Source organism: Ursus americanus, chromosome 2 (genome assembly GCF_024610735.1).
Source record: "Ursus americanus isolate L20-20 chromosome 2, mUrsAme1.1.p, whole genome shotgun sequence".
NCBI classification, from domain to species: Eukaryota; Metazoa; Chordata; class Mammalia; order Carnivora; family Ursidae; genus Ursus; species Ursus americanus.
In genome coordinates this window covers 85021252-85038974 of record NC_142128.1, presented here as the reverse complement: position 1 = coordinate 85038974, position 17723 = coordinate 85021252, and the positions used below count along the sequence as shown (strand labels likewise).

The following is a 17723-nucleotide window of genomic DNA, read 5'->3' as shown; positions in this document are numbered from 1 at the left end:
AGGTGGTTTTATTAAAGCATGGGGACAGGACCCATGGGCAGAAAGAACTGCACCGGGGTCATGAGGAGTGGCCCATTACACACTTTCAAGTTGGGAGGGGGTTAGGGATAGTGTAAGTCTCAAGAATTTTGGAAGCCAGGTTTCCAGGACCTCAAGGGGGCTAGCTGTTGTTGGGAAAAGGTCATTTACTACTGTCTAATAAAACCTGAGTCTTGAGACCTCAGATGTAGATCGGTGGGCCATATGCTTGGGGGATGATTGCCAACATGTATCTTGGGGGGTAGAGATAAAGGAAGTTTCCAAAGGAATTTTTATATGTTAAAGTAGACTTACAGGATCCTGGGGGTCAGGCTTAGATTGCCTTTCGCCCTCAGCAAATTATCAACATTGAGTCCCTAGAGGAATGTCACTGTGCCTGTTTCAAGGACTTGTCAATGGGCTGTAGGTAGTAAGGAAATTTAATAATTTTTAATAATTTTTCTTCTGCTTTGGCTTCCCACATCAACCCATACCTGTCCCGACTGCTAGGCTACCTCCACTCCCAACTCCCTGAACTAATACAAATGACTTAGAATGTGTTTTCACATACTTGTTTCTTGTTCATACAAAGATAGAAGCATATATCCTCATCGATATAAATTTTGTTTGATCTGTTTCCAAAAATATAGACTCATGTTAAAAATAATGTTTTTCCAAGTGTGGTCCCTGGACTGGCAGTGTCATCACCTGGCCGTTAAAAACACAAATTCTCAGGCCCCCAGCCAACAATCTCCTGAATCAGAGACGCTGTGGGTAGGGCCCAGCATTCTGCTTCACAAGGCCTCCCGAGGATGTGAGGTACCCTGAAGTTCAGTAATCACTCACGTAACGGGGCAGCTTGGTTTACACTTGACACATCACTATCAGTCCGTGGATAAAACCAGATGCCTGCCCTTTTTTTCCCTTTCTTATTTATGTATGCATACATGTACATACACAAGATACATTTTATAACTATTTTGAAGTTTCTTTTTGCAACCTTTTTTAAAACTCGCCTTTACTCTCCCGCCCCCCCACCTCCCTTCAAGTAACGAGAGTTAACATCTTAGCATATGCCATTCTGTACTTTTCCCCTTGCTTATATAGCGATAAAACATACACATTTATGGGCTTTTTTATTTTCAGATTGTTTGCGCTTAAAAATATGGGATCGTATTACAAATCCTACTCTTTACCAGTGTTCTCATTCAAAAAATACCTCGTGAAACTGTCTTCAAGTTAGCTGCTCTCGCTCTAAACCATTCTTCGTAATGGCTACATAATATTTCATGTCTGAACGCACCATGATATATTCAACTACCCAAATGTTGCTGGCATCATGGACAAAGCTGCAATAAATAACCTTGTTACATATATTATACTCTGATGCTTTCCTCCCTGTGGGATAGATTCCTAAGGCAGGAGTGCTAGGTTGAAAGGTGGGTTTATTTCTCCTGTTAACAGATGTTACCATTTGCATTTCAAAAATAGGATTTAAGTTTTACATTTCCGTCCATTGTGTATGGCAGAGGACTTTCTTCCCCATATGCCCATCAGAACTGGGCATGACCACTCTTTTAAACTTTGGCCTGTCTGATAGAAGCAAAGCAGCAACCCATTTTTCCTCTTTTGTCTGCTTAATTGTTATTTCTTAAAAATAGATGCATTTCATATTGTGTGAGGTTGGACAAGTTTGATCTTACGTGTTTGATCATTAATTCTGCCTCAGTGTGGCTCCCCCAAACTCACTTCTCAAGAAGAGTGATGTGTTCTCTTTACGAACACAAAGAGAACGCACCCTTTAAGAGTTCCTATTTAGAGACACCTAGAACTCGAGCTTTGTCTCTTTTCTGTGACTTGAAAATCGGACAGCACATCCTCTGTTATTCACACTCACCCTGTGTTACTCCCCAGTTCTCCCTGGCTGTCCATTTTCAGCACCTGTCTATCTTCTCTTTCACTGCCCACCCCCTGTTTCTTCTAGATATCCAGTATTCATGTTTTAAAATTATTTGAAAATCAGGGGCGCCTGGGTGGCTTAGTCGTTAAGCGTCTGCCTTCAGCTCAGGGCATGATCCTGGAGTTCTGGAATCGAGCCCCACATCACGCTCCTCCGCAGGAAGCCTGCTTCTTCCTCTCCCACTCCCCCTGCTTGTATTCCCTCTCTCACTGGCTGTCTCTCTGTCTCTGTCAAATAAATAAATAAAATCTTTAAAATAAAATAAAATAAAATAATTTGAAAATCAGCCTGGAAAATAGAAAGCATTCTGTCGGCAAGGACATCCCCAGTGTAAGAGCCCATGGCTGCCCTCTTGCTGGAAGCCCTATGGCTTCATTGCTTGTGCGAACCACAGGAGGAGGGATCCTAGTTTTTTAACTGGATGCCTCTCCCAGGCCAGACCTCTTCCTACCACCCACCTCCCCAGCACCGCAGAGAACCTACAGCAGAGGAAGCCTCGTGAGCCCTGACAGAGCCTCAGAGAACCGTGGAGATTCTGGCTTCATTCCCAGAGTCCTGGGACCTGGGGGCATCCTGACCTCATTAAAAAAGGCTTTGGAGACCCTGGGGGGCCCAGCAGCAATTCCAGGTGCTAAAAAGCCTGCCTACCTAGTTCTCGAGCTCTGGAAGTCGGAGCCCAGAGTCCATCAAGAGCTAAGATTGGAGCCCCAATGCTTCCCCAAATGCTTGCCTGGGTCCTCCCATCATCCAGTAGGTTCATCTACCAGTCTCTGCCCTAGCAATGGAGCTGCCCCAGGGACCCCTGAAGGAGGCAAGTAAGACAATGGAGATGTCAACAGATGCAGCGATCTGAGATGTGATTCACTCTACTAACATACGTTTGATCGTTTAGAATGTATGTAATATCGAATATGCGTGCCATCTTGCTCCTGAGTCTGAAGGTTTTTAATGTTTCCCTTCACCAAAACACAGCATCTAGACCGGCTCATGACTCTTCCGCTGGATTCCATGAAGATGGAGCCTTGTTACAGTAAAGTCAACCTGCTTCAGGAGCGTTTGCAGGATCTCAAGAGTCGCTTCCGATTCCCACACGTGGATCTGGTGGTCCAGAGGACACAGAACGACATGCAGGAGGTGGGAGCGGCCTGGGCCTCTGTGGGGGGTGTGGACGGAGACAGCAGAGAAGCAAGGGCTGGCCAGGGGGACAGGGGTGCTAGTGCAGCTCTTGGTAATGGGGCCCATTTCCGTCGTCATCATGCTGAGTGAGGACGTCCTTGCTCCTTCCAGCTGGCTTCATCTCTTTTTCATGTTGATGAACATCAGAAAGGGAAAAAAATTCCAGGGAAATCACGTAGCATTAACTGATAATTGCTTCATTTGTCAAACCAGTGCTTTTAACCTTGGCCGCACATGAGAATCGTCTGGGGAGCTTTTGAGAAATGCTGACGTCTAGGTACCGCTCCCAGGAATTTTCCCCCAGTCCCATTCCCACTGCTTCTAATATGCAGCTAGAATGGAGCACTACCGGCTTACGTTAGTTCCCTAACCCAGTTAAGAGTAAATCAGTCAGTCAATCATGGCTTCATATTTGGATCTCTTGGGTCTACTTGGTAAGTTCCTTTTTTTCCCCACAAGGAACTTTTTCTCCAGGAACAAGCACCAATTCTTTCCATACTAGAGTACTTTCTAAATGAAGAAGGGTGTGATCACTGTAGCCAGAAGAGCACAGTTCTATTTTAGGGGTGTTCTGAGGGGAGCTCACTAAGGGGCTGGGCACTGTGCCAGACCCCCCTTCAGAGACAGATGCTTAGATAAGGTCACTACAGTGTTGAGAGTGCTGGACAAAGCTATGTGTTCATGCTTTCGGATCAGAGGCTTGGGGAAGAAAGGAACATTTGTTCTTTAAAAGTTATAGGGCGGATTAAGTGATACACCTTATTATCTAACCTCCGAGTTGTGAAGGATTACAGATGGACTGGGGGAACAAAACTGGGCAACAGTTTAACAGAAGTCCCTTTGGTAATCCTGAATCCTGGTGAAACTGATACAGGTACAAGAGCAGAGACTAAGAAATCGGAATCATTTCCATTTCCTACCCCGTGAACACATCAGCCACTGTGCCCACCAAGCCCCAACCCTGCCTCCCTTCCAGCCTGGCAGAGCAAGGAAGAGAAGTGAAGGGGTAGGCTAAGTGCAGAGAGGTGTGCTGGACTGGTTTGCATCCCCCCAAAAGTGGCAGTGCAGGATTAAAGCCACCAAGAAATGACTGGAGAGGCCTTCCACCTCCCTTGTCAAGCCCCAGGCTGCAGGTACCAGAGACCGGAGGAAGGGGTTGACTAGCAGAAAGGGTGGTATTTTCAATCCCATGGCCTCTGTGGGTTTTGCAGCTCAGAGCATAAGAAGAAGAGAGGCGGGAAAAAATAAGTGTGTGCATACCTACATAGGTGTGAGTGTGTGTTTATTTCCCAGACTCTTACTGATCCCACTGTGGTCAGGTGCCTATTTATTTCATAACCCAGGTAGGGGGCTGAGGACCTGTTGCCCTGAGTGGTCCCAGAGTAGTGCTGCAGGGGGGGGGGGGTGTCGGTGGCGGACGGGGGACTGTGATGGTCATCCCCTCCCTGCTCTGGGGTAGAGACCCCGGCCTCTGACCGGCACTCTTCTGTGTTCCTTTTGGCTTCTAGCTAATGGAGAATGCAGTATTCACTTTCGAGCAGTTGCTTTCCCCGCATCTCCAAGGAGAGGCCTCCAAAACTGCGGTCGCCATCGAGAAGGTTAAGCTCCGAGTCTTAAAGGTAAAACTGTTCTGTCGTTTGTGGGAAACGCAAAACAATTGTAACCCCTTGCTTCTTTTGTTAAGTGGAATACCAAATTCTGTCTTTCACTCTCCTGTTTGTAATCCTGCCCCCTTTCTCCACTGAAGTAGCAATGGCTACGAAGCCCCTGGGCCCCCAGCATGACTTTCATGCCTGTTCTGCCATCTAGTGGCAACTGTGGGGACCACAGGTCCGCAGGACCCTTTCCATCCGCTAGAAGCGACCTGTCCTTGAGACAGAGCAGTTGTACTCCACTCTAAGCAAAGCGTTGTGATAGATATTCCATAAAATGTAAAAATAGGCAAGGCGCAGCTTCCTTCTTCAAAGAGTTTACAATATAGTAAAACCCATTTAAATTAGCCAACATGTTTTAGAAAAATCAAAATCTCCTGGCAAAGGAAATATTAAAAAAAAAAAGACACCTGCCATATGAAATTGTTTTTATGTGCTTATTGCTTAAGTATATATCAAAATGGTTTTAATAATAGCAGCTTGCACTTGGTCTTTTTTTTAAAGCTTTTTTGTTTTGTTTGATATCACAAGGACTTGTGAGACAATTAGAATATGTCTCCATTATAGAGATGAGGAAACTGACTCACTAAGAGCTAACCTGACTTACTTAAGCTCAACAGGCTAATCGATGGTGAGCCTAGAGCTAAAACAATTCTTAAATTTAGTCCACTAATTTCTTACTACCTATTTATTTATTACTTTATTTATTTATTTATTTACTTTATTTATTACTTTATTATTACTTCGGTTAACAGTGCCTTGGAGCAGAAGATCAAAGTCCCACAGAGCCTAGGAGGTGGTCCCTGATTTTTAGACCCAACCTTAATACCTTGCAGGCAGTGATTTGATTTTGGCAACCAAATCACTGAGATTAAAAGCAATATTTATGGGACTCCTGGGTGGCTGTCAGTGAAGCATGTCTGCCTTCAGCTCGGGTCATGATCCCAGGGTCCTGGGATCGAGTCCCACATCGGACTCCCTGCTCAGCAGGGAGCCGGCTTCTCCCTCTGCCTGCTGCTCCCCTGGCTTGTGCTCTCTCTCACTCTCTCTCTCTGACAAAGAAATAAAATCTTTTAAAAAATTAAAAAATAATAAAAGCAATATTTATTATGGGAACACAAGTAATAATGAACTTGCAATTGGAAAGAAAAGATAGTATCAATGTCAATATCACTTCCAGTGTCAGGACACTTTCGACCTCCCCGGACAGTCCCTTTCTGTTCTGGACACTTTGAACTCCAAGAACGTGCTTCCTAATGTGAAGCCGAAGTTGTCACCATTGGTGATTCTAGTTCTGTTCTCTCTGTTCATGTCCTTCTTCCACATAGTAGCCTTTGGTTGCTTGAATAGAGCTATAATTTTGCCCAAAGTTATCATCTCCAGGATAAATGCCTTTGTCTCATGAACCGTTCTTTATTTGGCCTGACCATTCTGCTCCTATGCCCGTGACTGTGTTCCAGTGTGTCTGTGATCTTCTTAAAGGGTCATCTGAAACCAAACTCTGGTCTCTAGGTTTGAATATTCCATGCAGAACAGTGAATCAACATCTTTCTTGGTCTAGATACTAAACTTCTTCGGTTAACATGCCGCAGTGTTAAGGTAGTTATGAGCCAGACCCTCCCTTTGTGGAAATCATTACAACCCACTAATTCTGCTTTTTGGTTGTAAAGTGAAGGAAATAGATGATCTTGGCTCTTATGGACCCACCCAGGGCAGGGGTGATGACATACAAACTCATCCCCATTTCTGTCCCCAACTTCTTTATAATGCAGAAGTTACTGTTTTGATCTTGCCTCAGTTTCCCTAACTGTAAGAGGGGAGGGTAAGATGGATCATTAATAGTCATACTTGCCACCCAAAGTACGAGAGAATTGTATAGTAAGATCTTTGAGACCATAGAAACACCGTAAGTGTCCTCAGAAATAGCGGGAAAAGGGAGACAAGTGAGTGACTGAGTTTTTGTTTAAGCAAAAGTTAACAGATTGCAATGTTGCTATTTAGCATATGTTTCTATCTCTGTATTGACAGCAATATGATTATGACAGCAGCACCATCCGGAAGAGGATATTTCAAGAGGCACTGGTTCAAATCACACTTCCCACCGTGCAGAAGGCACTGGCATCCACGTGCAAACCAGTAAGGGGATGGGTTACTCCAAAGAGCCTGATTTTATTGCTGTGAAGTTCAAGCAAGTTCTTTTGTTGGGATGTGCTTGCAAACAGTGGACCAGACCACAGAGGGTTTGGCAAACTTTTTCTGCAAGTGGTCAGATAGTAAAGATTTTAGGCTTTGTGGGTCGTACTGTTTTTGTTGCAACTACTCAGCCCTGCTAAGTGCGAGAGCAGACATAGGCGATACATTAACGATGGGTGCTTCTGTGTTCCGATAAAACTTTATTACAAAAGTGAGCAGCTGCCAGATTTGCCAACCCCGGGACTAGACAGAATCTCAAAGGTAATCATCTGACTTTGAGCCAAACGAAGGGTTGTCATAGAGCACCTGAGGACACCAGGTGCTCCTCGTTATAGTATGACTCATGGGTACCACATATCCTCTGAAACTTGACCACTACATCCAGGAAAAGACCTTAAGTAACACAATTACAGAAGGATATTTTTTCTTTTAACGTTTGTTTGGTGAAGTCAATGAAACGGAAACCATTAAAGCTGCTACCAGTGACAGCCGTGGTTATGAAGGTGTGACTTGGTCTGCAGAGCAGAGCCATGGGTGAGCCGTCCATGGAGGCAGGTTCAAGACCTGGGTTCGAGTCCTGGCTCCTCCATGTATTGGCTCTGGGGCCTCGGACAAGTCGCTTTTCCTCTTTCTTGGCCTAGATTCCATCTTCTAGAAAATGGAGATGATATATTTTGCAGTACCCCTTTTAAGATTAAAGAGACTACATTGTTAATATTTGATGAGTGCTGACCATATGTTAGACACTATGTTAAACACTTTGTATGGATTATCTCAATAATTCTCACAACAACTCTAGGAGGAAGTACTATTTATATCCTCATTGTACAAATGGGGAAACTTGAGGATTAAGTAAGGGGCCCAAAGTCACAGCTGGTAACCACCAGAGTTTGAACTCAGCTCACACTCGCTGATAACATGGTGTACACTCAGTAAATAGTATATATGACTACTATTACTATTTCTACATTTCAGAAATGATCTATGAGCCTGGACACTTTCAGTGCCTTCTCCCTCTTGGAGCAAATCATGAAGAGCTTATTAGAATTTAAAAAGGACTTTTGGGCAGCATAGAGGGTCTCCAAGAATTGCATCATTAAAATCCTCTGCAAGAGTTATTTTACTGCAGAAATGTCTTTGGTTATTTTTATATTCTATAAATGCTTTCTTCTTTAGAGTCCTAGCATATCTAGTACCTGGCATTTATTTCTGGGAGTTTGATGAAGCCACAGGAATAAAGAATCTGCCTATCTGATCGTCCTTTGGCCATGTGTGGATGGAAAAGTTCAGCCACACAAAGGATGCGTTAGTCCACCTCTGGGTGTGTCTGCACACAGACCTTCCACTTAGAGTGTTTCTCAATCCCAAAGGCAATTTGGGGACCTCAGAGCCACCTTCTCCCAAAAGAGGAGAAGGGCAAAGAAAGTTCCCCTTTCTCATCTGTTCCCTTTTCCCAAGCATCAGCAGAGTTGTACCCTGTCTGTAAAATGATCTTGGGATTTTTAAATCAAGAATGATTGGTTTCCAAAGAAACCGAGACCCAAAGTTTTCAGTAACGAAGGCTATGATTTCAGTGCCAAGAGATTTCTTTTAAAATCTGGATTTGCAGAATGGATAAATGAGGAGTTATCTGCTCCACTGAAGGATTCGTTATTTTACTAACGTATGTTTCCCTTGGTTCTTTAAGTCACAGCTTCCTAGATCTGCGTTACTCAGTCCGGGGTGCACATTAAAATTGCCTGGGGAGCTTGTGAAAAAAATTCGGATTCCCCAAGACCCACCCTTAGAGGCTCCAATTAAATTGCTCCAAGGAATTAAACATATGCTACATTATGTTCAGTTCAATATAGAAGACCTATGTGATAAAGCTGGACCTGTCACAACGGTATAAACATCCCTAGCAAGTTGTTCCCTTCCACGCACTTACTTAGCTGTTTGAAATTTTTTTAAAGATTTATTTATTTATTTTAGAGAGAGAGAGAGAGAGAGTTGCAAGCAGAGGGAAGAGGCAGAGAGAGAATCTCAAGCAGACTCTGCGCTGAGGGCAGAGCCCAACTCAGGACTCGATCTCACGACCTTGAGATCACGACCTGAGCGGAAACCAAGAGTCGGAGGCTTAACCGACACTGTCACCTCAGCGCCCCTAGCTGTTTGAAATTTTAAAGGTCTGCTGTTTATTCGGCAAACATGTACTGACTATATATCAGATATGACCCAGGCACTGTGCCAGGCCAGCGTCCCTGCTGTCCTGGAGTCCGCAGCCTAGAGGCAGTGGGCAGGCAGTGAAGGAGCACAGCAGCCGCCTATGGGAAAGAGGCCCGGCCAGAGCTCTGAGCCCGGCGCCCCTCGCTACGTGGGGTCAGGGAGGACTTCCCAGAGTCATGTTTTCACCGAATCCTGAGGCATGACTCAGGGGAATAAAGAGTGGGAGACCACCCAGGGAGAGGAAAGGGTGTTGCAGACCTGAGCCTGTGGCCCTCGCTTTGCAGAGGAAGAGAGAGAGGCATGGAGCAGGGACGTGGCCGACCCGGGTCCCACAGCTAATCCAGGGCAGTGTCCGGCCTCCCGGCCCTGCTCTTTCCACACAGTTCTCATCTGTGTGTCAGTCCTGCCTCACAGACCCTCTCAGGGTCATGCAAGCTCATGTCTGTTCAATCCTTTGGCTTTGCTCTAGGGTGGATATAAAGGGACCCCATTATGGCCTGTCGTGATCTGGGCCTGGGACCCCAAGTACTAGCGCTGAGTTGTCTGCGTCTGGTGGCTTCTGATCACCTACTGAAAATCCTTCAGGCAAAAGGCATCAAATCCCTCTGCTAAGGTGCTGGCTCTTGGGGCCCTTTGAGCACCATTAGCTGTAAGGATTACTGAGTTCATCACTGACATGCGATTTGGTGCATTTTGACCCCTACCCTGACTTCAAGCCATCTGGAAACCCTTGGAGAGCAGGAAGGGTTAAAGGATTATGCGTCCTGCCTGGGTTATTTCAGAGGGAATCAATGACTGTCAGGGCCAGTGGGAGGGAAAGCAGAGAATGTCCCTGAAGAGTCCTTGATGCGAGATTCTCCGTACCTGGAAAGGGTCCCATTCTGATACAGTTAAACATACATCTAGTCCAGGACCCAGCAATTTCACTTCTAGGTAGACACTGAAGATTTTAAAAAGTCCTTCAATACAAAAAAAATCATGGGAATGTTTATAGCACGTATACTCATAACAGTTAAAAAATAAACAAATCTCAATACCATCAATAGGTGAAAATTGTAGAAAAGCTAAATAATTTTAGTTCATCCATATAATGAATGCCTTTTATCGACAAAAAGGAGCGAGCTACTGATTCCTGCGGCAACACGGATGACTCTCCAAACCAAACACACAAGAATGTGGGATTCAATTTATGTAAAATTCAAAAAATGAGAAAAACTGGGGGCGCCTGGGTGGCTCAGTCGGTTAAGCATCTGACTCTTGATTTTGGCTCAGGTCACGATCTCAGGGTTGTGAGATGGAGCCCATGTCAGGCTCAGTGCTGGGCATGGAGCCTGCTTCAGATTCTCTCTCTCCATCCCCCTCTGTGTCTGCCCCCCAACATGTGTTCTTTTTCTCTCTCTCAAAAAAAAAAAAAAAAGTTAGAAAACCGAATCTGTTGTGGCAGATACAGAGTAGTGCTTATTTCTTGTTGGTGTAGGCTGGAAGAAGGCACAGGGCGCTGGAAATATTCTCTATCTTGATCTGGGTTGTAGTTATGTGGGTATAATTATATATATATATATATATATATATATATATATGTGTAATTATATTATGTATTTATCTATTATTTATATATTATTTATTTATTATATATTATTATTTATTATATTATTATATTATATTATATAATACATACTTTTATTATTATATATATTTATTATAATATATATATATAATTATATATTTAAAACCACTGAGACCTACTTGTGTACATTTTACTGTGTGTAACTTACACCTTGGTCAAGTACTACTGGAGTTTAAAGGGGAAAAAAGGAAAGAAGGAAACATTTTGGTTGTGACGGAAGAAAAGGAGGGCCTTGAGACCCCCAGACCCCCACACAGGGCCTTGCGATGATTAAAATCTGTGTGTATACTCCCGTGAAGTACACAGAGCGTGTGCCGAGTACGGGACATCGTGCTTCGGTGGCTGGGGAAAGGGAAGGGGTGACCAGTGGCTGAGTGCCCCACCCTCCAAGGAGGGGTTCTTGAGTTTGAGTCACGCTCCCTGTACTCCTGTACAAATTGGCATCTCACGCCTTGTCCTCTGTCTCCCCATCTCTCACCCTCCAGGAGCTGCAGAAATACGAGCAGTTCATCTTTGCAGACCACACCAGTATGATTCACGTGGAGAATGTCTACGAGGAGATTCTACATCAGATCCTTCTTGACGAGACTCTGAAAGGTGAGGAGGGGTTCCTGGGCACTGGAGGGAACACCAGGTACGGAGGAGGACCCCTTCAAGCAGACTCAGGGAGGCCCGCAGGGAGAGGAAAGAGAGAAGGATACTAACCTTGACCGAGAGTCATGATCTGGCAGACACTATGCGAGCCCTTTGGGTGTTATTTCTTTGAATACAGATAAGAACTCTGGGAGACAGAAATTTCAAGCTTCGTTTTTCACAGAAAACCGAGGTTTGGGGAGATTAAGGCTAGACTTCCTCATGAACAGCTGTCTTCCTCCAGACAGAACAAAGGAAAACAGGTGCTTGTAGCCACAGACTCCCAACCCCTCCCTGCGGCAGGAGGAGGTGATTCCAGGGGCAGGGGTTGCCAGCTGCTTCCTCAGCACATTCCTCACGTCCTGTCAGCTGGACAGAAGCAGACACAGGGCGCTGACACAGTACTCTGTGAGTCTGGTTGGAACTCCAGCACATGCTGTCCTGTGGAATTAGGCCTTGCTTATGATGGGACTGTAGGCAGGACAACTTTGACAGAAATATGCCGGACAGGGCCTTTGCCCCAAACCGTAGGCCTGAAACGGGTCTGGTCTCCATGAGGAAGGTGTTAGTATCACCAAAAACCCTCCACAAAGAAAACAGACCAAGCACAGGCTGCAGTAGCTAACCCAACGGGATGAGAAATGTGAAGATGTCATCAGTGTCTGACCGGAAGGGTTCACTCAAGCCCACTGGCATTCCATCATGGCACCTTTCCGCCAATTAGGAAAAGGCTCCCTTCCTCCAGACGCTTGACTGTTCTCTGATAAACCAATTTTATCAGAATGGGATGGTCTACTGCTCGTTGCTGGAAAATTCTGCTGAATACACAAATTTATGCTGTCTCTGATGTGAGGGGTGCCCCCTTGGGTATGATACCATTGGGCACTGTGCAGCCTGCACAGCTATAGTGGAGGCCTGTGGTCAAAAATGTCAGCCACTATCATTATTATTGTTGTTGTGAGTCCTCTCAAGACCTCTAAGACTGGCCTTCATTCTAGACACTGCAGGCCAACAGCGCTCTCTGCATGCTCGGTACTGAGTACCCAGTACACATGCAGGACCGGATTATAAGAAGAAGCAGAGAAATGTCAGGCCTGCCCCTACAGCGGGGCCTCTATGGGTGATACAGATGATACTATTCGAGGTTGCGAGCTCCTTCAAAGCAAAAGCCCTATTTCATTCATCTTTGGATTCTCAGTGTCTGTCCCACAGTGGGTGCCCAATTTGCACCCGTGAATGAGTGAAGGAATGAATGAATGAACACAACAGAGGTCCAGAGTTGAAAATGAGTTTGTGGACTTTGGTCATGAGGGAAGGAGACCTGGAAGAGGGTGGTTATCAGCTGGAATTTGATATTGAGAAATTTGGGTAGCCAGAAAAGCTGGGAAGGGAGTTTGGCTTCTGGATAACATCAGAAAACCCAGGGTGGCCGGGGCAGAGGGTCAATGTCATGTTCTGTTTTCTGGTCTTTCTCAGTGATAAAGGAAGCTGCTCTCCTGAAGAAACACAACTTATTTGAAGACAACATGGCCTTGCCCAGTGAAAGTGTGTCCAGCTTAACTGATCTAAAAACCCCCGCAGGGTCAAACCAGGCCAGCCCTGCCAAGAGAGCCTCGGCCATTCTGCCAGGAGTTTCAGAGAGCGAGGTGCTGAGTAATGAAGTATTCCAGGAGCCGGGGGAACAGAAGCAGCCTGGGGTCCCTAGTCCATTGGCCAAAGGAGAAAGCCCATCTTTCCCTGTCCCTACCCCACCCCCAGACGGGACCGGACAGGGGATTCTTTCAGGGGCGGATGGCCCTGTTGTGCCTCTTGTGGCTGCAGAGGACACAGCAGGAGCCCTGGGCACACACTCATCGGAGCTGGAGTTTGGAGGGGCTCCTGAGGATAGAGAACCCAGCTACGAAAAGCCAGAATCCAGCTCTGCCTCGGGCTCCTTGAAGGAGCTCAGAAATTTGTTGACAGTGACCATTGAAGTGCCAGTGGAATCAGCCTCCCTCGAGATTGAGAAAGATACAAATGAAGAGACCCTTGCTCCCCAAGAAACTGAAACAGTAGAGGCAACAACCCAAATCGACACAGAGGCCGATCAAGCAGCTGCCTCCAGTCAGGACAGCTGTGAAGGCGGTGAAATCAGTGAGAGGGAGGCCCGCTCTTCCCCTCGGGAGGCTGAGGCGGAGGCCAGCAGGGAGGAGTTGGGGGGGTTGCTGGGGGCTCAGCTGGCCTGTGAAGGGCTTACCCAGGGTGCCAGCAGCCCTGGCCCCCCAGAGCAGCAAGCAGAGGCTGGGGAGTCCCCTGAGAAGGAGCTCACAGGGGGGGCTTCCAGACTGGATGCCCAGGAAGGAGGAGGGGCCGAGGCCATTGTGGAGGTTGAGGACAAGCCAGAAGAAGATTGCATTTCCAGTGCTCACCCCACCTGCCCCAGTGAGAGCCAGGGTTCTGTGGAAGAAGCCCTGGGAGGGAGCAGCAGCATGGCCCAGGCTACTGCCAGTGTGGATACAGAAGAGGTTAAGGCTGCTGGTGTTCACGAGTGCCAGTGGGTGGTGGAGAATGCTCCAAACTTCGATCTGCTAGGTTCACAAGATGTGGGGGAGAGTACCCCAGGGCAGCCCTCGGAAGAGTGAAAGGGACAATTTGGCATAAGTATTTCTTTGCACAAACTCAGCCAAAGGTTCATAGCTATGGGTATGCTTAGGGGTTGCACACAAGTTGTTACCAAAAAGAAAAAAAAAAAAAAAGAAAAGTATTTCCTTAATGTGTGTAATGAAACCAGAGGAAATGCACACAGGGCATGCGCACTGAGGCAGACCTTTGTGGAATTGAACTGTTCTACCATGAATTACCGCTCTAGCATTTTAATAGGAAGTGTTTGGGGTGAGAGGCAGCTGAGCATGTCTAAGGGAGGTGTTCCAGCAAAGATGAAAAAGACAGTAGGAGCATAATTTCCAATACACTGCACATTTTCCTCTAATGTGCTTGAAGCTTTTTAATTTTTGGTAAGAATGCAAATGTATATTGTAAATCTAGCTTCACCGTCCATTAGAGCAACTTCACTGTCTCTGAAGGACTCGGCATTCGTCTACAGTCAGACCGCAGGGAAGGGTCGGTGGTGAACACTGGTCACCCGGCTGTGGGCAGTCCCGCAGCCCCTGAGAGATTATGCCTGAGAGAACCCAGAGGAAGCTGAGCGCGAACGGAGGAAGGTTGTGGTCTGTGGGGCTGTCTGAGCCTGGTACTAATTCTGCTATCAATTTCTTGTTAATTAATCATGTTGCTTCTTATTAATTAATCACCTTTTGGGGAAATTCAGATGAGGCAGGAAAATTTCCTTGGCATGTTTAAGCCTGAAAGAATTCCAAATTAGCCTTAGGCTGTGCAGAGGGGCCTTAGCTAATTGTTGAGCATAAAAGACTACCGGTTAAACAAGCATTATTCCAATAGCTGCTCTCTGCCTCGCACTGTGCTAGGCATAGTAACAACAGCAACAACAACAACAACAACAACAACAAGAAAAGAGAAGGTGCTTTGGCATAAATTAAAAGACCTACAGGAATTTAAAGAAAAAAATACGCCAATTTTCAAACCATGACAACTTTGTCTATCCATTGAAACAGTCCTGATTCATTCCCAGAAGGGGAATAAAGTGAATAAATGGGGAAGGAAGGAAGAAGGAAGGAAGGAAGGAAGGAAGGAAGGAAGGAAGGAAGGAAGGAAGAAAGGAAGGGAGATGAAGAGCCAAGATGTACATTATCAAGTTCCAGGCAAGTTCTAAAGATGTCACCAGAGTGGAAATCATTTGTTTGGTCATTCGGCAAGTTAACTGACCCCTGTGATGTCCCAGGTGCTAGAGATAGTGCAGTGAAAAAGACTCTGTTCCTCTCCTGGAACTTACACTTTCATGGAAATAGACACAGATATGTCTTCGCAACGGATCATGACCTAGAAATGTTAATGTTAAAACACTTACTTGCAGAAGATTAAAAAGCTGTATTCTACTATCCTTCCAAAAAAGACCGTATTTCCTAAAAGCTTCAGTCCCAGGTAGTACCTCTTGACATTTCCGTCCACAAATTTTAATATTAGATCCCAACATACTGTCCTAAAAGCTTGTTTTGATCATCACCAGCAAGTTTATATCAGTTGTTTAGAGAATTTGTCCCACAGTTTAACTCTTTCACCAGGAATTAAAATCTTTCTCTGTCCAACTCCCCATGAAGAATTTCTAGGCGATGAAGAATGAATAATAATCAGTATCATTATCGTCTCATATTGAATCATTTTAATTTCTCTTAGAGCGTTTAGATCTTCACATCCATGAGGGGGTCTCCTTAGAGAGAAAGAAGGTAGAGGCCACTCCCTGCCGGTCCCTGCAGTCCCCAGTGCTCACTCATATCATTGCATTGAGCACAGAGTATTGAAATTGTGTTTACTTCCCGTCTCTTCTGGGGCCTCACTCTTCAAGGACAGGAACTGGGGTTTATTACTCATATGTGCTTCCTGCTGGAGATACACAGCCTCGGATAATGGCTCCCTGCCTTCTCAAGTCCCTTTTATATCCCTAGAGCCTCGCACAAGAACTGGCAGGTGTTGAGCGGCTCAAGGCATGTGAGACCTGAATACCCGCCATGCTGCTGCGCTGGGGCTATTTGGGGCCTGCTGCCAGGCAGGGAGATGTTTTTTAATTGGGCTTTCTGCCCTTGGGGAGCCTTCCCTTAGGTCAAGTCCAAAGTCCAAGAGGCAGACAGCCAGATGGTCAGATGCACTGCCCAGTAAGGCTCGGAGCCAATGGAGTAGTGCTCGGCCCCACCAAGGACTGCCCTTCTCTCCAGGAGAATGTCAGCGAGCAAGGAGGTCCCAGCCCTGCTTGAGCCCATGCTGGAGCTTCCCAGCTTACTTCCTTTGCTCACCTCAGGGCTTCTTGGACTCCTTGGAAAATTAAGAAATTTTTCCAACCCTAAAAGAAAGTACATGTGCATTGGATGGGTGACTACCAGTGCCCTCCCTTTACCCATCTTGTAGGCCAGAGCGTATTGGGCACAACGTGGTAGGACATACTTGAGAACACAAAGAATTTTTCTGTACATATTTCATGAAAGACAAGTTCACTAGACTAAGCGGGATTATTGTTCCATCTGAAGATGGAACAGGAAACTAAAGTTCATTAAAAATATTCCTTATTCATTTTAACACGTTGAATGGAGTCACTTCATATTACTATGAGCTTGTCTTGTTTTTGATAGGCTAATCATTGCTTTAGTGGTTTCCAGGTTAGAGCAAGGTTATTGTCGTTTAAATGAGCAGCATGCAAAGTATCTGAAGGCTGCTCTGGGGAATCTCTCCCGGCAAATCCACTAGTAATGCAGAAAACCTCAGGACATGGTTTTGGGAAAAACTCCATGACTGTAAAGGAGTTATGTTACCATTGACCTTTTACAAAGAGAATATTTGCCTGGAAAAAAAATTAGCTTGTCATTTTTTTTCCCCCTTTGCCGCTTAGAGTGGAGACAGCGGTGCCTTGAATTATGCAGAGAAGTCTCAAAAAAAAAAAAAAAAGTCTTTTGGAAACCACAAGGATAAGATTGCAGTCTGTCCAAAAGCTTTTATAAAGAGGCTGAGCGTCAAGTACAGCAGGTCTCTTGGCCTGATCTTCTACGTTTCATTGCAAAGATGCTCAAGTCTGGTTTTGTCACCCTCCCCACTGGAGTCCATGACTTTCAAGGGTTTCACGGTTCTGCCAGATGAGGGATTTTCATTCTTTATAAAAAGTGCTAGATGCTATATGCTACATAGCAATTTTAATCTGGGGAAGGGAAGGACATCACTGACTAAAACAATACAGGTTCACTAGGTAGAAAAGTTCGCTACATGTGTCTTCATACTTTACTAGAAGTAAGCAGGTTTGGGGACTTGCCTTCTGAAGTCTGGAACTTCAAGAAAAAAAATCTACACTGTGGATGGGTTTTTCTGGTCACTATATAAAGCAAATAGACTTAAAGCACTTTGTAACCATATATTTACTCTGCCACGTGCCTATATTCCAATAAAATGTTCATCCTTGAAGAGTTGTCCAAATGTCATATTCATTTAGAATGGGAGTGATTTCATCTTTTAAGCCAACGTCATACTTGAGCTGGGAGGAACAGCCCTCAGATGGAAAGGTGAGTCACCGTTGCCGCACTGTGGAACTTTCAATTTACTGTTGTCAGAAGGGAGTCCACAGAGAAGTCACTTAATGTCAGATGTAATTATGCTTTGAAAATTA

General features: G+C 45.4%; 1 protein-coding gene across 2 annotated transcripts in view; it reads left to right on the top strand.

Moving 5' to 3' along the window:
* NIBAN1 (niban apoptosis regulator 1) overlaps positions 1–17521 on the top strand; it is a 195819-nt gene extending 178298 nt beyond the window's left edge. For both annotated transcript variants that reach the window (XM_045811477.2, XM_045811476.2), the window contains exons 10-14: positions 2951–3112; positions 4663–4773; positions 6835–6942; positions 11317–11428; positions 12941–17521. In XM_045811477.2, coding sequence (XP_045667433.2) covers positions 2951–3112; positions 4663–4773; positions 6835–6942; positions 11317–11428; positions 12941–14085 — 1638 coding nt within the window. In that variant the 3' untranslated portion in view covers positions 14086–17521. The remainder of the gene's footprint in view (positions 1–2950; positions 3113–4662; positions 4774–6834; positions 6943–11316; positions 11429–12940) is intronic.
* Positions 17522–17723: the final 202 nt, after the last annotated feature.